The sequence below is a fragment of the Neopelma chrysocephalum genome, unplaced genomic scaffold (assembly GCF_003984885.1).
Source record: "Neopelma chrysocephalum unplaced genomic scaffold, ASM398488v2 Primary Assembly neopelma1_42, whole genome shotgun sequence".
NCBI lineage: Eukaryota > Metazoa > Chordata > Aves > Passeriformes > Pipridae > Neopelma > Neopelma chrysocephalum.
This window is the reverse complement of record NW_020897700.1, coordinates 3,143,631-3,168,723: the sequence shown is the minus strand read 5'-3', so window position 1 is coordinate 3,168,723 and position 25,093 is coordinate 3,143,631. Positions and strand designations below refer to the sequence as shown.

The 25,093-nt window shown below is 41.5% G+C and overlaps 1 protein-coding gene across 1 annotated transcript in view; it reads left to right on the top strand.

Moving 5' to 3' along the window:
• KDR (kinase insert domain receptor) overlaps positions 1–23,134 on the top strand; it is a 30,300-nt gene extending 7,166 nt beyond the window's left edge. The window contains exons 9-30 of the mRNA XM_027676401.1: positions 91–254; positions 1,070–1,226; positions 2,303–2,423; positions 3,017–3,125; positions 3,869–4,213; positions 5,020–5,166; positions 5,318–5,449; positions 7,080–7,186; positions 7,612–7,747; positions 8,009–8,113; positions 9,317–9,430; positions 10,462–10,550; positions 12,217–12,373; positions 13,842–13,942; positions 15,507–15,629; positions 15,767–15,878; positions 16,252–16,351; positions 16,468–16,573; positions 17,653–17,804; positions 21,292–21,388; positions 21,485–21,573; positions 22,435–23,134. Coding sequence (XP_027532202.1) covers positions 91–254; positions 1,070–1,226; positions 2,303–2,423; positions 3,017–3,125; positions 3,869–4,213; positions 5,020–5,166; positions 5,318–5,449; positions 7,080–7,186; positions 7,612–7,747; positions 8,009–8,113; positions 9,317–9,430; positions 10,462–10,550; positions 12,217–12,373; positions 13,842–13,942; positions 15,507–15,629; positions 15,767–15,878; positions 16,252–16,351; positions 16,468–16,573; positions 17,653–17,804; positions 21,292–21,388; positions 21,485–21,573; positions 22,435–22,654 — 2,983 coding nt within the window. The 3' untranslated portion in view covers positions 22,655–23,134. The remainder of the gene's footprint in view (positions 1–90; positions 255–1,069; positions 1,227–2,302; positions 2,424–3,016; positions 3,126–3,868; positions 4,214–5,019; positions 5,167–5,317; positions 5,450–7,079; positions 7,187–7,611; positions 7,748–8,008; positions 8,114–9,316; positions 9,431–10,461; positions 10,551–12,216; positions 12,374–13,841; positions 13,943–15,506; positions 15,630–15,766; positions 15,879–16,251; positions 16,352–16,467; positions 16,574–17,652; positions 17,805–21,291; positions 21,389–21,484; positions 21,574–22,434) is intronic.
• The last annotated feature ends 1,959 nt before the right edge of the window (positions 23,135–25,093 follow it).

The window sequence follows — 25,093 nt, the reverse complement described above, 5'->3', positions numbered from 1 at the left end:
AAGAACTGGCATATAATGTGTTTGAGAAACTGAGCTATTCTTAGTTAAAGTAAGTCTTTAAATATTCAAAGCACTCTGTATTTTCTTCAGGTATAAAAATGGAAAAGCCATCAATGCAAATCATACAGTTAAACTTGGATACACATTGGTGATCACTGCAGCAACTGAAAGGGATGCTGGGAATTACACAGTCGTCCTTACAAACCCTATTAACAAGATGCAGAAAAGACACACGTTTGCCCTGCTAGTGAATGGTAAGTGGAATACCAAAGAGGCGACTCTCTTTCATGTGTGTATGTGGTATACTACCATCCCTAGGCTTAAATTCATCCCATAGCTGTGGAGATTTAAGTGCCAAAGAACAGCACTTGAACCTCAGCCCTGGGAGGGCAGAGGTGGCCCATCTCTCCTGGCTCTAGGATGTGCCAGGCCAAGGGGCTGCAGATTCCTGGTATTGGTGTTGGGATGATACTTTGTATGTTTTGTTTTGCTTTGAGTTTTTTTGCTGTATATTATTCTTTGCCTCTGTGTCCTGCTCTTTTCCTGCCCTTCTTGCTGGTTGTGCTGGTGGAGTCCTCCTCCACCCCACTCCATCCTGGCCCAGTCTTGCCTCACCCATCCTTCCTGCCTCACACAGGCTATTGCTTCTCTTCTGTCCTGCCCTGTACAACCTTCCTCCTCCTCCTCTACCTCCTTCTTTCTGCTCCCCAGGAAGCAGCCTATGCTTTGAAGACAGCAGGTCTTGAAAAAGGCAGTGAGGCTACATGCAGTGGGATCGGGCCTGGGGAATAATATGCATTTAATGGTTGGGAATGGTAGTGAGAGTCCAGGGACTGCATTTTTAACCATGGGGTAATGAAGGGAGATTTTATAGGAGATCCTAAGTATTGCATGTTGAGGTCCTGATCCTCAAAGTGTTGGGCAGGTTTACTGCTTCCCAACATGTCCTTGGAGATGCTCTGTGGTGCACTTGGATGTGGGTCATAGTGTGAATTATTCACCATGGGTCTAATGCATGCACACTGGGGAGTAATTAGCAGGAGGTGTAACCTGCTGCTCTCTTCTCCAGTCCCCCCCCAGATTGGTGAGAACGCACTGATGGCCCCTGTTGACTCCTACAAGTACGGCTCGACGCAGGCGCTCACCTGCACTGTCTACGCTGTCCCACCGCCCACCGCCATCCTCTGGCACTGGCAGCTGGAGGAGGAGTGCACATTCAGCCCCCAGTGAGTGCTAAGTCCTTGCTATCTTCTGCAGCGTATGTAGGTCTTGAGGGATGGTTGGGTTGCGTTGGGGTTTTTTTGGGTGCCTCCTTTGTCCAGGCTTGTCACTCAGAGCAAACCCAATGGCCAATGAAGAAAAGATTGTTATACTTAATCTGCAGATTGTTGCAGGCAGGCTCTGCCAAGGTCATCATTGTTGGCAGAGGCAAGGGCCACCCGCAGCAAGGATAGGGCAGTGCCTGCAATGTTGCTGTCATGCTCTCTTGAAGGGCATCTCAACTTCCATGGGGTTTCAAATCCAGCTGTTTGTGTGCCCTCCCTTCAGATATTCCCATGAGCTGCAGGCCCAAAACTCCATCCCAAACAGAGGAAATTTGCTGTTTATGCTAATTACAGGTCCTTGTGGTAGTTTTTTTCTTACACTCAAGTGCTGAGTATGACGGTGTTCTTTATCTGTGTGAAAGTGTATCACAGAGGAAGTGCACTGATTGATGTTGTGGAATGATAGAGAGAGTGCCTGACTGAGATTCACGCAACTTCTCTTATCTGGGCCTGCCATAAGCCCAGATTTCCTTTAAAAAAAAAAAAAAGCCCAGGGGAAAAAAAAAAGCATTCTTCTTTCCTGTTGTTGTTTTTAAAATGATTCCACTAGTTTCTTCCTTTGGTGCCTGGTTGCTTCCTACACAATGGCTACTGTCCTCAAGAAATTCTTGTAGGGAGTTCAGCGATTTCTATGTCTCTCTGTCTTCCTTTGAACTAAATCAGTTTGAGTCATCCATTTATGAATGGAGGTTTGTTCCCAGAATAGCTGCTTTCCTCCAAGCATCATGATTAAGCTGACACAGGCAGATTAATTAGGAAATTCACCTTTAGGCTTGGGGGCTCCTTATTTTACAAAGCATGAAGGTCTCAGAATATAGGGTGCAATTTAATAGAAATGTTTCCAGAAACATTCCCAGATACAGGGTATGGCCAGTGATGCATCTGACTTACAAAAATCTGCATAGGAGCACACAAAATCACTTTCTTGAAAGGCAGACATTTGTCTTATCTAATGCATATGTCTATTTGTATTTCAGGAAAGTTCGCTCAGGAGCCAATCCATATGCATGCAAGAAATGGAAAGTGATCTCAGAGAGAAGGGGTGGGAATCAGATTGAAATTAAGCACCGAGTCGTTACTATTGCTGGGAAAACAAAGGTTAGCATATTTTATTTTCTGTTGGTTGGGGATGATTAACCCTGTTCAGCAGTCCATGTGTCTGGAAATATATCACTAGAGACTCTTTTCACCTATTGTTAAACTTGGGGATCTACTCTCAGCTAGTCCTGCAAGCTCCTACTAAAGCCAAGAGGCAGAGATACACTCAGATCCTTTGGACACTGACCTGAAGTGAGTCTCCATTGAGGAACACAACTTACTTAGATTTCAGTGCTTACCTTTTAGTGGTCTGAAGTTAGATGAGTTAATCTTGGCAATTAAGTTTAATAGAGAGAAGCTAGGGAGACTGAAGAGCAGAAAAAGTTGTGAGTTCAGCATCCATTAACACATATAGCAAAGTCTGTCTTCTGGCAGGCTGCTTTTTCCTGTTTTCTTTTGCCTGATTGTTACACACTTAAGGACAAAAATGTGAACTTCAGGAGGGGATTGTGTTCCTGCCATGTCTTGGATTTGTGCTTTGGAAGGATTTTTGGTTGTGCAGGTACCTGCAGAGCCCTTTGCTGAGCTGTTGAGGTGATCAGGCATACTTGAGCATGGATACAGTACGAAATTGCTTGATTGTTCTTTTTCAGACTGTGAGCACCCTCATGATTCAAGCAGCGAATGTATCTGCTTTGTACAGATGTATGGCTACGAACAGGGCTGGGTCAAGTGAGAGAGTGATCTCCTTCCACGTGACCAGTAAGTGTACCCTGTTGAGGACAGCCATGTTAAATTAATGTTCATTTATTTTACTAATGAAAGGCATTTCAACACTGTTTTTTCTTGTCCTTTATAAAATCCTTTAATTCTGTAGGATTTTAGGTTTTCCTAAGGTTTTCTTTAGGCAGCCTTTGAAGTCACTGCTTAATTTGAGCCAAGTGATTAGTTCTACTGGCATCAGTGGAGTGGCAGTCCTGTGAAAATGATGCAAGATGGGCACTGTTTCTCCAAGAGTGATTACTGTTGGGCTTTTGCAGTCACTTAAAAGAGCTACAGAGAAATCACGGTAGTGTCACAAAATGAGGAAAGACTGTAAGAGCTAAGACTAAAATTTCCAAAACCGGTGGCAAAGAGCTTCTGTCCTTAAAAATCAGTCCCCATATTTACATGCCAAAATTTATTTTAATCCAAATCTAAAAGTGAACCATAAGATAGTGCTAAGAATTGTCTTTGGTTGCTATAAGTTTCTATTGGAAGGGTAACTTTATTCATTACACAGGCCTTCCTTTGATCTATTTGAAATGTATTGCTTTTAATGAGATTGTACTCCTTAGATAATTGATTAGTTGACTGATTGATTAATTTTTTCAGTGTTTCTTTTCCTCATTTACAACTAGATAGCATGACAGAAAGGATATATTTACAAAATTACTTTTTCAAGTTAATGTTAACCACAAAATGTGCAAACAAATAGGAATTTCTTTTACTTATTTAACTTTCAGGGGGCCTTGAAATTAGTCTCCAGCCTCGGAATCAACTCACAGAGAAGGATAACATGTCCTTGCAATGCACAGCAGATAAATTCACCTTTGAGAAGTTGTCATGGTACAAACTCAGCACTCACGTTTCACAGACTCCCTTTGGAGGGCTGCCCATGCCTGTTTGCAAAAACCTCAATGCTCTCCAGAAGTTGAATGAGACAGTTTCAAATACCAATGGTGAAAATGTCACCTTAGAGCTCATCCTTCGTAACATCTCCCTCCAAGATGGAGGGGACTATGTTTGCATTGCTCAGGACAAAAAGGCTAAAACACAGCACTGCCTGGTGAAGCACCTCACTGTTCAAGGTGGGGATCTCTTACTGCGAACCAAAATGAGCGACTGTGTATGAAAATAACTGCAGTAGTGTTAGTTTTTGGTATCTTCAGGCTTTGCATGTGTTTGCTTTATGATGCACTCAGTTTGTTAAATAGATTTAGACTGTTATTGTAACATGCACTTCTGGGGCTTGTCCAGGCAGCAGGGACTATTTCATGAGTATGAGTGAGGAAACACTGACCGAGCCACTGTGCTGTGCACAGTGAGTTTGGTTTCTGCGCAAACAATGGCATGTGTTTAGCTCAATAACTCCTCAACTCTACTTTTCAAAACACATTTTTGTCTGTAGCTCTACATGCATGTGTGCATTCGTATCATTAATGCTACTGCTTTGTGTCACTAACTCTTGAGTCTGAAGCAGTGTCTATAATTTAGAACTGCCATGAAGTGGTACTGGTATTCAGGCGCAAGCAATGCGAGCTGATAATCAATCGGCTTTCATGCAAATAGTGATGACTTTGCTTTGGGACCTAAATGTCTAGGTTGATTATGCATGTTCATGGCCTGTCCTGAATGGACATTAAATGGATCAACAATATCAGACCTCTTGTAATGGCCCTGGAAATAGAAATGTGAAGGAAGCAATTTCTCAACTATTTCTTCTTCCTTCAGCAGTCTAAGCAGTTACAAACCCATTAGAGCAAATTTCAACAAATTTCAAACACTGTTGAAATTTTCTTGGCTATTATGTTTTTTCATGTCATGTGGAAGTTTAACTATGATCTGGATGTTTTCTTTAATGGTCTGTAATTTTACCATATTTGTAAACCAACAGAACCCACAGCACCCACACTTGTAGGAAATCTGGAAAATCAAACAACAAACATTGGTGAAACTATAGAAGTGTCATGCACAGTGAATGGCATTCCTCCTCCAATTATCATATGGTTTAAAAATAACGAGACCCTTGTGGAAGATTCAGGTGAGGATTGCTCCTTTGCTATTATCATTTAAAGGCTTTCTTTCATGGGACTCACTGCTGATTTTCACCATAGAAAGTTTAATTTTGAATTTTTAACAAAAAGTGGCATAAAATGGCATAAAAAGAACTAAGAATCATTATTTTTTTCCAGGTATTGTTTTGAAAGATGGAAACAAAACACTAACCATACGTCGAGTGAGGAAAGAAGATGGAGGACTATATACCTGCCTTGCATGCAACATCCTTGGATGCAGTAAAGCAGTGGCTTTTTTCTCAGTAGAAGGTTAGTGTTAGCTTCTTTCTAGACTGTGCATGAAATCTTTAGAATCAGTAAAAGGAAAATCTACTGGCTATCCTGATGGGAGATCTGAAAATACACAATTAAATTTGTGAAGAGTCCTGACCATTCCTATCAAGCTCAAATTGGGTGCTGTCATAAACCCAGCTGTTGAGGTTGATGCTTTTTTCTACACCATATTATTTAGTGCTTTTCAACAAAAGCTGAATCCATCCTACTTGTGGTTGCAAAGAAAACTCTGTCAATCTGTATTACATGCAAACCTGTGCAACAGAGTCTACTTAAACCTGCAGATATACTGGGACATCTCTGTTGTCTTGGTAACATAATTATCATACTAAGTTTTTTAACACAGTATGTTGTACCTTTTCAAACTATATAATTGCTCTCACAGCATCTAAGAAAAACTGTGAAGACTGTTGTGGTTGTTATCCCATTTCAGTGATTGAAACAGATAGTGCTTTTGATTTAGGGGGCTCCAGCCTTAGTCCAGCAGGCTCTGAAAGCAGCATTTGCGAGACCCATGTCTTACCTGGTCCAGTCCTATTGTGGCACTACACAGTGCAATTTGCAATGGTATGCAATAATTCTTAGCAAGAGGTTAGTCTGCAGTCTGAGAAGCTGGAACCACAATGGGCTTTCCACTAAGAGTTGCAATGAGAAGCCTCAAACGAAAAGCTCCTTGCCTTGATATTAGTACATTTGCATAACTTAGTCACTGAACCCTTCACAAACCTCTGTCTTATAAGTCAGGGTGATTGATCTATTCTGTTAAGGTAATTAAAGCAGTATCCTGTTATTCTTGTAGGTCCCTTTAGGATACTAAGACGTTAGAAAAATGTTTAGATGGGGTGAAAAATATCTGCAGCTGATGTGGTAAATATGGCTGCAGTGCATCTGTAAAAGTTGGAAATCTGTGTAGGACATACTGTTTCACTCCAAGAAATTTATAGTGCAGATCATTGAGGTTGTGCAATGAAGTGTGCTACTGTGTATAAAAATCTGTATGGTGCAAAGGATGAAGTACAGGAGCATGATGTGGCAAACAAGAGCTGACGAAGAAAACTGCCTCTTTGCACTAATAGATGTTCAAGTGGTGTCTGCTGGCAACTATTTTACTGGAAAAGAGACATTGTAAATAAGACCTTATTATCATGTGTTCTTGTAGAACCACATTTTTTCATGCCCCAGCTGAATCATGTCAAGAGACAAGGGAGAGATTGTTCTCTGGGTCATTCTCACAGCACTTTATTTACTATATGATGGGGGTGCTTTTTGGTTTCTGGAAAAAGAGTAATTAATTTTGGGTATTTTAAAACAATTATTTCTTTTCAAAATGTGAGATTTTACTTTTTTATAATTGCCAAGGGTCCAGGCACTGTCCTTGAAACAAAGTTGATGCTGAGAAATTGGGTGATGTGCAAAACAGCATGAAACCGTAATATTCCAACATAACCCGCCAAGCTTTTTATTTTGTTTTGCTTTCGTTTCCTTGCTCCATGTTGTACTTTTAAAACGAACCTTCTGAACAAGGACCTCCATTCTTTACTTTAATGAATGAACAAAACAAATATGCTTCCAACTATCACTCAAATATTCATTTATTTCTTCCCAGGCGCTGAAGAGAAAACAAATCTGGAGCTCATTATCCTCGTTGGCACTGCAGTGATTGCCATGTTCTTCTGGTTGCTTCTTGTAATCATCCTCCGAACCGTTAAGCGGGTAATGAAAAAATTCTCATACTGTCCTATCAGCACTGGTCTTGCATGACAAATGAGAGCTGACTTGAGGCCTTTTGTGTTGCTTCTTTCCATTGTTCTAAAATCAACAGACACATTTTTTCACTCCATGCCATAACATTCTTGCCTGGAACCCAGGGCACAGAAATTTGTTTTTAATTGAACAGGCCCTTGCAAGAGAAAAAATGTTTCATTTGATTTTGTTTATTAAAAAAAAAAAAGAAAAAAGAAAAAGAAAAGAAAAGTGCAAATAATTAACAGTGATCACACTCATGATGACATGGTGTAGGGAAATGGTAGCCTGGCATTTCTGGGAACTAATGAAACACTACAAAGTGATTAAATGGCACTTTGCCTGCACATTGCCAGCAAAAAATCTGTGCAACTGCAACTAATACCATTTTCCAGGCCAACGGAGGGGACATGAAGACTGGCTACTTGTCAATCATCATGGATCCTGATGAAGTCCCTATAGACGAGCACTGCGAACGGCTCCCGTATGATGCCAGCAAGTGGGAGTTTCCCAGAGACCGGCTGAAGCTAGGTGTGTCTTCATTGCATGAACCATTTAGTGATACTGCAACCAGCCCTGTGCTGGGGACTGGTTCAGGTGCTGGCTTGCCATGGGGCTGCCCTGCTGCAGGATCCCCGGGTGAACTCTGTGTACCCATAGAATATGATGCATCCTTTCTACATTATAAGATCTCTGTTAATTTCTGATACATGAACTCAGTTTGGAGTTGCCTTTTATTCTACATCTTTTGCCTGCTGTGCCAAGCAAATATGTCTGTGTTCTCACTTCAAGGTAAACCTCTTGGACGTGGAGCTTTTGGCCAGGTCATAGAAGCAGATGCATTTGGGATTGACAAAACTGCTACCTGCAAAACAGTGGCTGTCAAAATGCTTAAAGGTAAAAATAATGACCTTGAATACACAATATAGGGATAATTGTCAATGCTATAACCAGTAGATAAAAAAAAATCAAAATGTTTGTACCAGTGGTTATACAAGTTTAGCTTAACAGTTGTTATCATGAAGCAATGATTAGGGGAAGTACATGCCTTTTCCTCATAAATAACTGGAGCACTGTGACTGTGGTTTCATAGCCATTGCTTTATAGTTCTACTCAGGTTCAGAAGATAAAGTTGCTCCTGCAATCAATTTTGGGTCCATTTTTGCCTTATGCATCTTGGTAGGGAGCTTTCTGCAAGTCTCAAGACAATGGCTTAGGCACACTCCAAAATGAGCTGTAGTTTGGAATAGCTTTCTCCTCGCTTTAAATCATATTATACTGCCTCACATTTGCCATAGAAATGTTGAAATGTGCGGTTCCCACACACATTATTCCTAAAAAAGACATAACTGGGACAGCAAAATGGGTCTGCCAGCACCTGGGGGCTGTATTCCACTCTGTGCTGTACTGGAAGAAGGATGAAAAAGACAAGGGATTTCTGATGGTATGGTGTGAGCAGTCAGAAGCGCAGGCAAGAGCTGTTGCAAACTCATTGGCAATGGGATGAACATGCCGTACTGTCAGTAAAAATTGGAAAGCCTTGTCCCTCCAGCTTCCCAGTGCTCAGGCAACCAGCAGAGAGCTGCCTCCTCTGCCCCTCTCTCCCCACTGCTTCAGCTCTTTCCTCTTCCCCTTCTATATCTGGGTGATGAGAACACCAGCCATATCTCCAGGCTTTTGGTGAGGCTGCAGGCGTGTTTGGCCCTGGCTCTACCTCCCCCAGTCTGTGGACCCATTGGACCCTTAGCATGGACCCCAGCAACGACAATGGGACAATGTTTCTGTGAGGCTCATACAGCAGAGTACAAACTGCTCAAAAGACCTGTAGGAAAAAAGATGTTTGCTACCCTGAATTGTTTGTGTCCCTGTTCTCATGTACTGCCCTTGGCAAGCTTTGGGAAACATTTAAAAGCAGAGCAAACTCAACCCTGTCAGGCACGTGCCTAGTTTTCATCAGTGTCCTGCAGCATAGCTGGCCCTGGCTACCAGCCAACAAGGCTTCTCACTAGATGGGCCAGATAAAGAAGAGAAGAGAATGGGGAGGAGGGCAGAACCTTCCTCTCTGTGCTGCTCCTGATCTGTGTTGTATTACCTCTGCAGAAGGGGCAACCCATAGTGAGCACAGAGCACTTATGTCAGAGCTGAAGATACTCATTCATATTGGCCATCATCTCAACGTTGTCAATTTACTTGGAGCCTGCACAAAGCCAGGAGGTGAGTAACTTCTCAAAGGGTGAGAAGGTGTTAAAGAAAACCCTATTTCTGCCATTTCTCCTACATAGAAAATTGAGTTTCAAAATTAAGGGTGGATTTTAAAAAAAAAAAAATCTGATAAGGGTGAGCAGGTCTAGAGGTGGAATAAGGGCTCAGAAGCCCTGAGTTCAACATGCAGTTCCATTCCTTAGTTGTTCTATCACTTTGCTTTTCTGTACTTCAGATCCACCTTTACACTGGACACCCCACATGTAACAGACTTTGGAGCTGAGTCTAATAACACATTTAACAAGTTGTTCTTACTCTTGTCACCAGCTACACTGTCGCTAGACTGTTGGTGCCTCTGTGTGTGTGTAGGAGGGGAAATTGCATTTTGGAGTCCAGCTCTGTGTGGATGAACCTATTTAACTTTATAATCCAGGACAGATGTTTTGTTTAGCAAATCCAGTACTACAGACTAATTTGGAAGAGATTCAGTGTACAGTAACTAAGTAATAATTTTTCAGGGAAGCTGACTTGTTGGCTCATTGTGGGATCAGAATTTAATTTGTAAAGTTCCATGAGAAAAGTCAGTTGTTGAGGGAAACATAATCCATAAATATTTATTTCCTTGTTTATTCCATAATAAAATAGAGATGGCCAGCATGTGGAACCTAGGATGGAATTTTATCATTGTAGCATATGTCTATATGAGGTAAATCTGAGGATGAAATACCACATTTATACTGTACAGTAAGGCATATATGTCTGAAACCAAGATTCCTGTTTTAAATATTTAGTTCTTTCACATATGAAATTAAGCCTATGATTTTCAAAAGTATCTGCTTTGTTTTCCTTCCTTATAGAGCAGAAAAATGAATAATTTCCCTGCTTTGATTAGATTTTATTTTTTTATTATTACTGGTATTTTTAAAAATCTCTGGGTAGCAGAATGCTTTTTGAAATGTATATATTTCTAGTCACAAATTATGCTGTGAAATAAGGTGGGATATAAATGGTGTTTCTAAAGAATTGCTTTGTATGTTGTACAGGCCCACTCATGGTGATTGTGGAATATTGCAAGTTCGGAAATCTATCAGCTTACCTACGGAGCAAGAGGAGTGAATTTGTCCCATACAAGGTAAGGAGTCAAGGTTAAAAAAACCAGTGAAGTGGTGGGGTTTTTCCATGCACAATGTTTCTTTTTCTAGTGCAGACTAAAGTGGCAGTCCTTGGGGATGCTGAATCTCTTAGTACTTCTCATGGGAATGAGAGATGGGAAAGACATCACAGGTCATCTAGTCTTTCCCCTGGCCCCTGCAATGTAGCGGTTTTGTTATTGTTAGCTTAAAATGTGCAAAGGAACTGGGCTTCCACTATTTCCCTTGGCAGATTATTTTACGCTTGGCCATATCTTTCAGGAAGTTTTTTCTGATTATCAGCCTGAATTTTTTCCTTTCTTAGTTAAGCTCCAGACCACCTTAAATAATTGCACTCTCTGTTTAGTGTATATATCCATCAGATATCCATAGGTATCTGCTAACACGTGATTATCTTTTCCACTGTCTCCTTATCTCATTGCTGAACCAGGCTATATGTTTCTTTGGTATTATTAATAGTTTGGTATAATTGATGTATCTCATGAGTTTACATTCAGCTTTTCACCTCCCAAGTCCTTTGCAAAAGGGAGCTCCATCACTGCACCCCCTCTTTGCACTCTGATTTGAAAGAAGGGGAAGGATGGAGACTGGCATTTTCAAACTCATTTCTGGGCACCTCTAAGAGGGGTCTGATTTCTGGAGAGGGTTGAGAGGATCCATCCTCCCCACGGGTGAGATTGCTGGATGAAGAACATGGCTGCATGAACCCAATGCTGAGCATCACACTCAGGACCCTCCCCATGCACAGCCGAGAAGGAGGTCCCTGGGCTGTGCGATGACACACTGGTAGACCTGAGTCTCCCTGCAGCTGCTGTGTTTAGATCAGAGCTTCTTGTTGGTTCTCCAGGGGGTTATTTTTCTTGATCCTTGGAGACATTGTTTACTATTTTATATTGGCAAAGGCAACTTTCTGCATCTTCTTGTGAGGTAAAAAGATAAATATCTGAGAGGCCTTGAAGGAAGAGACAGGGTTTGACGAGGGTGCTGACCCTTGCTTACACAAGCAGTGGGAATGGGAATTGGCAATGTTAAAAACCAGCCCTGCCGGGAAAAAAAAATCACCAAACCAAAGCAGGAGAAAATGGATATGTGGTAGAGGAAGCCTGTGGGGTTGGATTTCTCCCTGGAGGCATTCAGTGGCTTAGGGGAAGAAGGAAATAACTCAGATTGTGATGGCTGCTAGGGTTTTGGCCAAGGTACAGGTTTAGTAGAAGGGCCTTTCCAGCAGTGGGAAGTAGAGCTGTAGCAGTACGGAGAGGCTGGAGCATATGAGAGGAGCTCAGGAGCATTCATCCATGAGTGCTTCACAAGGCTGAGGAGACCAGGTCCTCAGTGTGCATTTATTCCCTGGCATGTGGAGATGTTGCTGGAGTTTGTCTGGGAGGATGGAAAAGGAGGAGGTGAAAGTTGAGCTGCGAAGTGGCAGAAGGTGCTCCAGCTGGTGAACCCGTGTGGCCACGGGTTGGGTTTTGCTGGTACTGTCACTGCACCAGCTGGGTGCCCCAACCAGAGCTGTCTTGGAGCAGAGCAACTGATTACACCAGCACTGGGTTGCCCTCCCTGCCTTCAGTGGTGACCTTGGCACAGACCAAGCTTCTGGCACGCTTTCAGCTTTTGATTTTTCTCACCCTCCCCTCATATTTCTAGACCAAATGTGCCAGGTTTCGGCAGGGGAAAGAGAACTACGTTGGTGATGTCTCTGCAGACCTGAAGCGACGGTTGGACAGCATCACGAGCAGCCAGAGCTCAGCAAGCTCTGGCTTTGTGGAGGAGCGGTCCCTGAGTGACGTGGAAGAGGAGGATGGTAGGATATGTCTTCTCCTGGTGTTGGAACAGGTGTCATTGGTGGGGCTGATGAGGGACACTGGGGACTGTGTGATTCCTGAAGCTCCCTCAAAGCTGTGTGTAGGGTATTATTTGGATGACCAAAGTTCCTGAACTTTCAGTTCAGCATCCCAGACCCCTCAGCCCAATCCCAGATAATGTCCCATCTGAAAAGGGTGCATTGTTAATGCACTGCCTTTTGGAGATATGTCTATTTAATGTCCCAGTGTCTTCAGGAAAATTGCAGAGCACAAACTCTGAAGGCAGTGCAGAAAGGGATGCACTGAATGAAGGGATGCTAGCTGAATTTCCTCAGTGTTTACGCAGAAGTTAAATGCTGTGAAATGCTATCTGCTTCGCTGCTTATTAGCAGAGAGGTTGCTTTGCCTTCCCTGGGCACAGGTGGTCTGTCTGGAACAGAAAACCAGAATTATTCACTCATTCAAAGTCTCCCTGGCATATACATACCCTCTGCAGTGGTTTCACTGATGCATTTGCCACGTCCTTCTTTAGCAGAGGCAGCACAAAGTGCTCAGTGCTGCTATCTCAGAGGCAGCACTAATTTCACCTAGGGGAAGGATCAGACTAGTCAGGAGAAAGAAAGGCTGTAGCTCTACTTACTGTACCTCAACTACTACTAAGTATCATTTAATGCAAATTAAAACATCACTATGTGAATGGGGAGGATGATCTTGCAGTTTCAATGTGATCTAATAGGTAATGTCAGGCATGCATTTTATGCATTTCCACACCATTTTGGTCCTTTTTAGTACTCTCTGGTGTAAACATTGACCCTCTAAGATGGGATATTGTAAGAAGTATGTAGACCTGAAGCAGCCCTTAGGATGAGGAGTGTAGCCAGTGTTCTGATTCCTGGTAGATTTCTACCTGGTAGATTACTAGAGCAAAGTCACAGAGTTGTTTATTTCAGCAGGAACTAAATGCCTAGATATCTTTAGATATTTGAGTACATTATTCCTCCAGGTCACTAGAGGATGAGGTTAGGGTTCTTCTACCCTGAATTAGCTGGGCCTTTTGCCAAATTCAAGTCTTTCTCCCCATGGCATTTTCTTTCCCTTCAACAACTAAGAAAACCCTCTCATTTGTTTCCAAATTCATCTGTTGAAACCACAGCAAGCTTTACTGTCCTAGGAACTTGTGAGCTGAGTTTTGGTTGTTTCTCTTTTGGGATTATTTTGCAAATCTTTCCACTGGTGGGAACTCTGAAAATAAGGAAGGAGGACTAGGATATAACCCATCATCTCAAAGTTCATTTTACACAAGACCAATTTGGTGAAAAATGGGTTTCGTGTTAACTATACAGCCAAAAAAGATTTGCTCTTCCAATTCAATGTGGTGTAAGGTTAAGATGGACTTTTACCTAACAAGCAGTTATAGGTGAAATCAGTGACAAAGGGCATGTTTGACTGTCATCTGATTCTTTGCAGCTGGTCCTGAAGACCTTTGCAAGAACCCCTTGACCATGGAGGACCTCATCTGTTATAGCTTCCAAGTGGCGAGGGGAATGGAGTTCTTGGCTTCACGCAAAGTAAGGAACTTCTCAGGAAGGGTGGCATGTTATTTATTTGACTGTAGGAAGTAGTGCTGTAGGTCTATAGAAGGAAACAGCATGTTCATCTTTGGACTAGCAGTCATCCGCAACATTTTCTTTTTGCTGTAAGACATACTCAAATCATTAATACTACAGAGTGAAACAGCCCATGCGTTTATTGACACAAATGTTAGTGGTCTATATAAGGCCACCAGTTCACAGAAGAATGGTTAAGTAGTTGGAGGAGGGGAGCTGACTTATATGGATTTTATTAAAAGAATTAGGGACAAATCCCTGGTAACTGAAGCTAAACAAGAGTAAAGAAGTTTGCTCTGAGGAGGTTGCCTGTACCTTGTGCAGTGGTATTGGAAGGGCAATGTGAGGAGAGACGATGCTCACCTATGAAACTTCATGGATGACTCCTTGGAGAGTCTCTTGCCAAAGACAGCCTGGCAGTCAACAACACTTCACCTGAATTTTGGCCTTCTAGAAGTGCTTCTCTGTGGTTTGAGCTTTTCTGTGTACGTAGAGCCCACATTTCAAAGAATGTCAGTTCCAGCAAGAGTGAGGAGTTGCCTGCAGTTGTATAGAACAAAAAGTACTTCAAAATCACAGAATATGCCGAGTTGGAAGGGACCCACAAGGATCATTAAGTTCAACTCCTGGCCTAGCACAGGATCACCCCAAGAGTCACATCATGTGCCTGAGAGTCTCATCCAAACACTTCTTGAACTCTGTCAGGCTTGGTGCTGTGACCACTTCCCTGGGGAGCCTGTTCCAGCACCCAACCACCCTCTGGGTGAAGAACCTTTTTCTAATATCTAACCTAAATGGGGAAAAAAAATCAAAGGGGGGAATACAACACTGCTCTAGAGTTCAGGCTAGGTATTCAAGAGTAGACTTCAGAGTCTTTTTCTAAAAACGCTTCTGTCTATCTTTCATACATCCTGATCGGTGTGCATATGTAAAAATGCCTCTTTCCAGAATCTGCAGTTTTAGTCCATATTCAAAGCAAATCTGCAGCCACTTTCAGAGCCTGATTTTTTTACTTCAAGCTATTGAGGTTTGACTTTTGAAGTCTTGGGGTTGTTGACTAAGCTGTTGTTATGCATAGGTAGAGATGTGGACTTCTTTCTCTGTAGTCAAGATTAGTTTGTGTTGGAATCAAGTCTGCATTTTAGTGTGGTGTTTTTCAGAAAAATAGTGGAGTACATAGATTTGAGTGAACCTAAGTAAATCTAAAGGTAATCAGATCTGAACCTGTTTTGTGTCAGCTGCCTAGGATAATTAATTAGACAACTTCAAAGGCCTTCTCTGCACAGTGGATAAACAGATGTATGTTTGGACTTGGGAATACAAGTCTCCCTGAGCCAAATCAGTTGTGACCATCAAAAAAGCACTTAAAATCAGCAAGTGTTGATGTTGAGGGTTCTTTTTCTTAAAAGGTTTTAAGAATTAGCTGGCCTTTGAGGGTAGAAGAGCACATATGTGAAAGAGATCAGCCTTGTGGACAGAGCTGTGACAACAGGCAGCATGTGAAGTTGTTTACTTCTCTTTGCAGTGCATCCACAGGGACCTGGCTGCTCGTAATATCCTCTTGTCAGACAATAATGTGGTCAAAATCTGTGATTTTGGCTTGGCTCGAGACATCTACAAAGACCCAGATTACGTCAGGAAAGGAGATGTAAGTTTCAGATTCTCTGTTCAATAGAGAATTAATATGAAGTCAGGACTTTTTTTCTGTGTTTCCCTCAAACGGGTTTGTGGAATCTCAGTGTTTTGCTAAACTGTGATACATTTTTGTTTATGAAATTCTTTCAGGCCAGACTACCACTAAAATGGATGGCACCAGAAACCATTTTTGATAGAGTATATACCATTCAAAGTGATGTATGGTCCTTTGGAGTTCTGCTGTGGGAAATATTTTCATTAGGTGAGTCACTTTAATTTTACTGAGCCATCTTTAAACAAGAGTCTGAAGAAAATAGTCAAAGTGTTCTTGGATCCTCTTTAGCATTTTCTTTTACTTCTTGAAAAAATCCTGTATATTTTCCTCTATCAAAATAAAATACTCACATTTGTTTAAATTGCAAATGTAGGAACACAGACTTGCAATGTTTCTTCATACAATTTCAGTATGTGATGATGTGCCTCATTTACTGTTTCCATCATAAATATAAATTGTTTTCACATCCAAATATACTGAATTGTCTTATTAACACAGGCCATGGCAAGTTATTTGTCTGAAAATTAATCCCAAAATTTAAGAGTCTAATGCATTAAAATTACCAATGCTTTCATTTTAGGTGCATCACCATACCCTGGAGTGAAAATTGATGAGGAATTTTGCAGAAGACTAAAAGAAGGAACAAGAATGAGAGCACCAGATTATACAACACCAGAAATGTGAGGAATTGTTCTTCCAACTACCCACATTAACCCTACAATAATAGGAGGTGCTGGAGCAAGCAGTAGGTGATGTTTTCTTTATGCTGATATTTTAATTGGTTTTGTCCTTTTAGGTACCAAACAATGCTGGATTGCTGGCATGGAGATCCTAAACAGAGACCCACTTTTTCCGAGCTGGTAGAGCACCTGGGAAATTTACTACAAGCCAATGTCCGTCAGGTAAATTAATTGTATTCTCTGGTTACTAAAACCACCAGCTGAACACCTCCTGTCCTACCAGTCACCATATCATCCCATAGTTGGGTACTGTCTGCTGGAACTGTCAGGGAGCCTGGGCCTCTTCCACCACTCCCATTACTGACCAGCAGTTGGGTTGCTGACTTGCAGAGAATACTTGTGGGGTAAAGGTCCCAGAAGTTGTGTTGTGACCAAAAGCCATCTGTCCTGCCAGCAAAGGCTTCCCATGACACCACTGCTGTCTTGCCAGAGAGTTGCTGGCACGGGCTCAATTCCCTGCTCTGCTGATGATTTCTCTGCATGCTGCAGACGCATTTCAGCAGGTAGCTCCTGTTGATCTTACTGTGCCAAAGATGGATATCTTAGTGTATGTGAGGGTGTGGGCTGCAACACTTTTAATGACTATCCTGGAAAACAAGGATGCAGGAATTTCACTGCCTGTGAGCAACTCCATGCAAATTAATGTATTAAGACTTGTCCTGGGTGCGGGCATTGCAGTAAAAGAGCTCACTGTGACCAGGTGGGGTACATGGGTCTCTCTACCAGGTTCTCTACCTTGTAGCTTCCTTTTTATTCACTATGGAAGTGGACAAGGCCAGGGCAATAGATATTAACCCACTGGATGAAGGACACTGGATTTGGCCATGTGCTTCCCTATTAGACAAGTTCTCCCTTTCTAACCTATTGATGATGATGATAATTACCTGCCCTTCCGAACTATCAGGTTCATGTACTTTGTGGCATTGGGAGTCAAACATTACTATAATCTGTATTTTTTTTCAAAGACATCAGTAAAAAGTTCAGTTTATACATTATGTTACAGTATATTATATAAAAATCTATTTTTTTAAATTTAAAACTACTTGTAAGTGGTTCTTATTAAGTTTCCTTCTTTTAATGTAACTGCTCCTGCAAAGGTGTAGTAATGCTCATAGTTTAATAAAACAACCAACAACTGTTGGTCTGATGCATTCTCCACATACGTGCACATACGTAGCTGTTTTTATTTGTGTGTCTCTGTAATGTATTTAATTTTTGTATTTTTTCACTGCATTCTACAGGATGGTAAAGACTACGTTGTCCTTCCTTTGTCAGTATCGCTGAATATGGAAGAGGATTCAGGTCTCTCTTTCCCAACTTCACCTGCTTCCTGTAGGGAGGAAGAGGAAGTCTGTGATCCCAAATTCCATTATGACAACACAGCAGGAATTAGGTATTTTATATGGTGGACATCCTACTGGGGCCTCTGGTTTTGTTCATGTGGGGAGCAGGGAAAATGAAAGGAAGAGACTTCAGCTGCCTGGTCCATATTTAACCTTCTCGATACAGATAAGAAGGAATCTGTAGAGATTTTCTAGGCAAAAGCTAGTTTCTTACCTCCCCAAATGCTAGTGGCTTTTTAATTATTTTTAATGTCGCTACCCTTTTAAGATATTGTATTCTCATTTTAAAAAGAAAAAGCAAAAAACACAAGAATATTTGTTGTTTGTTTTTTAAGAATCAGAACACATAAAAGGTTTTACTGGTCCAATTCAATTGTGTTCACACTCCTGTGTTGCAGGTCCCTAGAATATGAATGGTGATAGATCTATCATTAATAACCTCTCTGGCATTTCTTCTCCTAAAGTGAAATGTTGGAAAATAGGTCATGAAATGATATCCAAGGAGAACATAACATAAAAAGTATTGTCACTGGGTCTTGTCCACTGCTTGCTTCTGGTGGGATGCTGAGGCATCCACAATGGAGCAATAGTGGTGGATGCTGTTGGATATCATGGCAGAAGTGATTCCCCAGTAAGGAGTTTGTACTAATGCACTGAAGGGGCTTATGTTGGACCCTTTAAGGACCTCAGGCATGGGATGTAAAGGAGAAAAGTATTTTCTCATCCAGTGCTGCCTAAGATAAAATTCAGCCATTTAGATACCGGGAGCCCTGGATTGCTTAATACAATCTCAGAAGAAGGAGGACAGAAAGAGATGGATACAACCATCAGGGCAGAGATGGACTCTGTTGGCAGGTTTCATGTGGTTTCCATGAAGTGGAGCCCTCTCTCTCAGTGCTTGTATTATACCCACCAAAGTTCCCAAAGATTTTTTCCCAACTAAATGTCACTGAAGGGTGACATTTTTATGTGGTCCCAGAAAAGACTAGGTAGGGCACACTGCATTTCACCCTTCAATTGAACTTGTGGTCCTACAGCTGAACTCTCAACCCTGTGTTTTAGTAATGGGACAGTTCAAACTATAAATATTTAGAAGACAAGAAACCATGATTTAACACTGAAAACATCACACTTATTTTCCACTTCTAATACTTCCTATATGGCTTTTCCTGGTCTCCATTTCCTGTTATGAACAGAAATAAAATCCCTCTGCCAACCTTTTAAGGAGATTGAATCTCTTTTCTCTTGTCTTGCAGTGTGACAGGGTTGTGAAAGCACTAGGGGAAACCATGCTAGGAGAGGCAAAGTGGAAAGGTTAAGACATGTCTAGGGGCTTTATTCTTCCATTCTGGTAGCTGAAAATGATTTTATAGGCATGAATCTTAGTATACAGATAGTGAAACAGATCGATCTGTTCAGAAATGTCTTTTTCAGTCTTCACAGAAGTACTAATTATGAGGAAAGGCTGATTAATACAATCTCTAAATCACAGCTAAGGAGGAAAGCAAGCACAGGGGAAACATGGAGAATATTAAAGAATATTTAGATTGCTGATATAAATTAAAATCAGCAGGACCTCCTAACATCTGTTGTATTTGGCTTAGAAAATAGATATGCAATTTCTGAACCTTGAAAGATTGTGATTAAAAAGTTAGATGAGGTATAGAAGATTTAGTGTAAAGTGTAAAGATAATGCCTGCTTTTAGCAAGAACAACAAATGTGTGGTTCTTAAATAGTTTGATTTGAATTCTAGCAACGATCCTGGAATAAGCGATTATATAAATAATGGTAAATGCCTACAGGAAAATGAATTAACTAAAAATAGCCAGCATGGATCTGTGAAGAACAAATCAAGTCAAACCAATCTGTTTCATTTTTAATGACAATAATTGGTCTGGAGGATAGCAGAGAAGATGGATTTTGATTTCATGTAGGACATTTTTGGCCTTTTTTTAATGGGACAATCTATTACAAAATGGAAATGCATGTTGGGAAATACTGTCAGGACATCAGCTGAGCTCTTACTGCCACCGGACAGAAGGCAGACTCCATACGTGGCCTCTTTCTTTTTGCACACTGTTTCTGGTCCTGTTTGCACAGTGTTTGGCTTAAGCAAGAGGATCTCATTCATTGTAGTCTTGTAGGCTGACTTTTGTCTGTGCTGAGCAGAGGCAGGACTCCCATACCTGGGAGGTCATTCAGATCAAGAGGCTGGGATTCTCAGTCCTCACCACCCTGGTAACTGTATTTTTGGCTATGCCATTCTGTGCCTGTATGGACATTTAAATGCAAGCACACAGGTAGCTTCCAAACTTAGAAGGCAAGTTGTGGAATGAACTTCTCATCGTTCAAGGTCAGGCTGTCCTGGAAGGTATATTGTCCATTAGATGTTTTTGGTCTTGGTAGCATTGGATGGAAAGTAGATTAGATACTACTGCTGAGTAACAGGAGCAGAAGACATGGCCGGTGCAGAGAGTTTGAAATAACTGGTTTTGTTAAGTCTAGGAAGAGAAAATGGAGAGGGAACATAGTAACAGTTTTCAGAATATGAAAATTTGCACCAAAGAGGGTGCTAATGAATCTTTCTGTGTCACCAGCATTAGGATAAATTTTATTTGCAGCAAGTACTTGGGTTTAATATTTGAAAAACATTCTGAAGTGTGATTGAGCACCTGAGCAGGCTCCAAATGGAACTTGTAAAATCCCCACTAGTTTAAATGAATGGCTGTTGGAGATAGGCAGGACTCAGCATAGCTGGACTCAAAGCTGGGAAATATGGCGAATGATGCTCTTAATTTCCTTCAGCTTTGCCCTTCAAGTGGATGCAGGTTACTCTTCTAACTCCATGGCTTTTCCTTCATTAGCTGTTAAGAACATAAATTTGTCCTGATTAACTGTCCTGTTTAACTGGGACAACATCCATTTTATTCCATATTCACTTAGGCAGAAAGCTGAGGGTCGCCATTTTGTTTGCTGTATTAGTACCTCCATGAAAGTCAATTTTATTTTTTTTGTCCAGTAATTTTTATGGATGTCATCCTGACCAGAGGGCTTCTTTAGGAGAAGAGCTTTCAAGAGAGATGTAGCACTCCCTGTCCTGATCCTCACGGTTTGAGGGCGGCAGTCTGCTGAGTCTGCTGTTGTTGTCCTAGGTCCAGCCAGGGGTCTTAGAAGTGCAGTCCAAAGGAAGAGACACATGTCTGTGCTCCAGGCTCCTCTGTTTATTGTACTTCTAAGCAAACCTTGCAGGAAGTGAAGCCCTCCAGTGTAACTGAGGAAAGAAGCTGTTTTCTCAAAGCCGTTTCTTAGAATTTGCTCAGAGATCAAGATTGTCAGGAGCAAAAGGTCAGAAACATGCCATTTTCTAGGCTGTTCATCCTTTTCAATAAATGGATATTTGAAGGTTTGCATAATATGTTTTGACAAAAGGATTAACTTTTCTGAAGAGAGATAAAAGGATTCTGATATCATTGTGCTGTTTGCAGCCAAGTTGTGGATAGTGGACACAAAACTTTTTTGTTTTGTTTTCTTTGTAGTCAGTACCGACAAGGTAGCAAGAGAAAAAGCCGTCCTGTGAGTGTGAAAACATTTGAAGATGTCCCATTGGTAACCACTGTAAAAGTTGTTCAGGAGGTGAGTTTATCTGTTTGTACATATTTTCCTTCTATTGATATCTTTTTTCTTGTTTTTAATCCTTTTCCATTTAATGCATTTCTAATACCTTTGCAGGAAAACCAGACAGATAGCGGGATGGTTCTTGCATCTGAAGAGCTGAAGACTTTGGAAGAGAATGATAAACAAGTGAAAATACCCTTTAGGTAAGGCTCAGGCTACACATAGGATTGAATATGATCTTTTACCTGCAGTATGTTAGAAGACTGATTAGTTTGTTTAGAAGACAAAATCTTTTCTTAATGTACTTTTAAAAACAAAGAAAGCAAAATTGTGCACTGTATGCCTGGTCATCCACATTTGGTACCAGGAGAGGAGAGGTAATGTAGCTGTTGAGAGCATCAGTCAGCACCCGGAAAGGACTTGCTGCAATAGCATCAACCACCCCTTGGAGATACTGAATTGGTGCACACAACTGAGCCATATTTATGAGGGCCTGTCTGAACTGACAAAGAGCTCCTTTTTTTGCTTGCTTTTTCTTTCTTTCTTTTTTTTTTTTAATAGCTGACTCTTGAGTTTGCAGGATGTACCTGGGTGTGTTTTCAGAGGATTGTACAGGGGTTTCATTGTGCAGTTCACAGGAAGCACAATGGTGTTCATGAAGCTGAAACCTCACGTATGCTCTCTGAGAACTTCTCAGGAATTTTTTTTTCCCAGGATAACTTCACTGTGGACAAAGATACACTGCAGTTACAATTGCACCACTGCTAAAATAAAGCCTCTAAAAGTTTTCTCTCCATTTCATCTGTGGTCGCAATCTAACTCCTTGTATCATCATAAAATTAAACATCTTTTTCATGTGTTAGTGAAATTAGGACATATGAAAAGGTCTATCCTTACAATCAAATGCATGTTTAAAAAGGCTCGAAGCCAGGCATGCTAAGTACAGCATTTTGCTTCGGTTGTTGCCGTGATGGAAAGCAGCTGCCATCTGGAATCTCCCACCTGCCCTTCAGAAGACAGTCTCCACAGCTCTCTCAGTCCTCTTTCTGCTTGTCTTTTTGCAGCACGCTGGTGCCCAGCAAGAGTAATGAATCCGTTATGTCCGAAACCTCCAACCAGACAAGCGGGTACCAGTCGGGATACCACTCGGACGACATGGACACCACGGTGTACTCCAGCGAGGAGACTGAACTCTTGTGTGTGCGGGAGGCCTCGCCCCCGCTCTGCCGCGCTCATGGCCTCGCCTATGATGGGCCTGTGCCGCTCACCCCCCCACCACTCTAGGGTCAACCTGGCAGCTCCAGATCCCCCTGGGATGTGCCTTCACTGCCTGGCTGGTAGCATTCAGGTTTGATGTATAGAAAGATGGCATCCATGGGACTAAGAAAAGACATTCATTTTTCCTGAAGAGGATGCAGAAGCAGCTGGCAGCAAAACTGTGCTGTGCCGGGCTGGGGGTTCTTTTCTAAAGAGATGCTGGTGGCTGAGGGTGCAAAGCCCCAGCCACAATGTGTGTGCTGTGCCAACCCTGTGGCAGAGGCAGACCCTGGTGATATGTCAAGCATCTGCCTAATGCAGGCAGCATCACAGCATTCAACTTAACTGTTTCTACTTGTACGAAATAATGGCACAGCCCTGCTTTTTTGGTTGTTTTTTTTTTTGTTGTTGTTTGTTTTTCCCTTTTGTGGCTGAACTTCAGGAAGGAAACAGTGCGGCACTGGCTTCTTGTTTCTCAGAGTTATTCCTTGCTTGTACCTTCACAAACAAAAAAAGGAACATCCAGCTCAAGGTTCTGGCACCCACTGACGGCCTGAGACTAAACATAGGCTCAGCTAAATATAGGTCAGGATGATGGTCTCTGTCCTTGGCAGAGGAAAAAGGGTTGCTGTATAAGACCTCATGAGCTGCATTTGCTTGCAAGACTTGCATGGTGAAGTTGATTAGTAGGGACAAGGCAAAGCATTGAGCCAAGTGATGGAACACAGGTGGCAGGGCCATGCCTCACCTCTGAGGATGGGTCTGACCTCCATCATCCCCGGCACCCTTGTCACATGCCAGATGCCTACCTGCTTCTGAGCTAGCCTGAAGTTGCTGCAGAAAATACTCTCCTCCCCCCAAATCACCAGTTGGGCAGCCTCTGCAACAGGTAGAAAAGCAAATGTGATCTACCTTAGGACCATAGGAAGCTCTGTCGTTCTGGTGGGGGATCCTAAGGGCACCCTACCTTCTTGTCTCATCCCCCCTCCCTCAGATTTAGGTCTGACTCATTCTCTTTGCAAACTCTAAGTCTGTTTGCAATGGCAGAGATATCGGTTTATGTAGCCTTGGGAATTCATGACTGGTTTCATGGCAGCTCTGATCTTCTATGAGTGGTGAAATTGTGCCTAATTGTTGGACAACTTGTTACCTGTGCTCTTGTAGTCCCAGAACTTTATTGATAGACACAATGCAGACTACAGGATTTTAAAATGTAAAGCTATTTCTACTGAAGTTTTTTTGTATTTTTATAAGTATTTTTTTGTTTGTACTTACTAAAGTGTCAAATGCTGGGAACTATAAATATAAGGCATATACAGTATTTATAGCCTCTTTATGTAGAAATAAATGTAATATATTAAAATATAAATATATATTATATAATGGATATTGTACTATTCACACTTTGTATCAGTGTTCTGTAGCATTGCAAAGGTCACAAAATTCTTTAATACCTAAAACTTTTCACTTTATTAAAAGGGACTGGAAATTTAGAGTTGGGGGCTACAGTAGATCTGTTTGCTTTTCTTATATACTTTCTATTGACAGGGAAGATTACAAAGGACTACTTATTTTAAGTGCCATTTAGTGAATCTAATTTTTTATACCATCGTCCAGGTCTACGAATATTTCAGTGGATATGTGTAGTAAAGAAACTTCTGTGACTTTTAGCAATTGGGAATACCTTTAGAGACATGATCAGAGGAATAGAGTGCTTGTACAGGATGCATCTCCTTTGAAAGAGTTTATAGTGTTGTTAGGAAATGCTTGATCTAATTGTATTGTGGATTTTGCCTGGGAAGTGGCAGTTTCCCTTAAAGCCTTATTCATCTTTTCCCACTTGTGTTTCTTCCAGCTCACTTCTCACAGCTTAAATATTGTCCCTGCTCTTGTGCAGTGAAATCCTCCTTTATTTTAAATCTGTACTTAAAAGCTCTCACCCTTTCCTTCTGTTGCGCACTTTTTGACTTTCTCTTCTGCACTGTGTAGGTCTTTGTTCTCAGTGCAAGGTTGTTCACTGTTGGGGTATCAGGACTCAAAGAATTATAACATCTTATGTTAAAGTGCAAGTGAAGTTAAGCCACCAACTGCAGACTTTAATTCAGCTTCTCTTTATTGCAGTTTGAAATGAGACCTTTGTAGGCTACTGCATAGTAAGAACAGTTATCTAGGAAGTGGGAGATCTCACTGCTAAACTCTTCTCAAGCTGAATATGCGAGTAATACCTTCTACACACAACATGCATCCCCCAAATACAAGGCTGTGGGATATTAAGCTTCAAATGTTTCTCCATTCCTACTCCTAAATCTAAAGCATTTTACAGCCAGGAAATCAGGAGCTGGGAGGTCAGCTAGAAAAAAAATGGGAGAGTCTTCCTAGGACTTCTGTAAGGGCTTCTAGGAAGGACTTGTATTTTCATGTATATATTTGACATTTTTCTTGCTTCCCAGGCAACAGTCTAGCCAG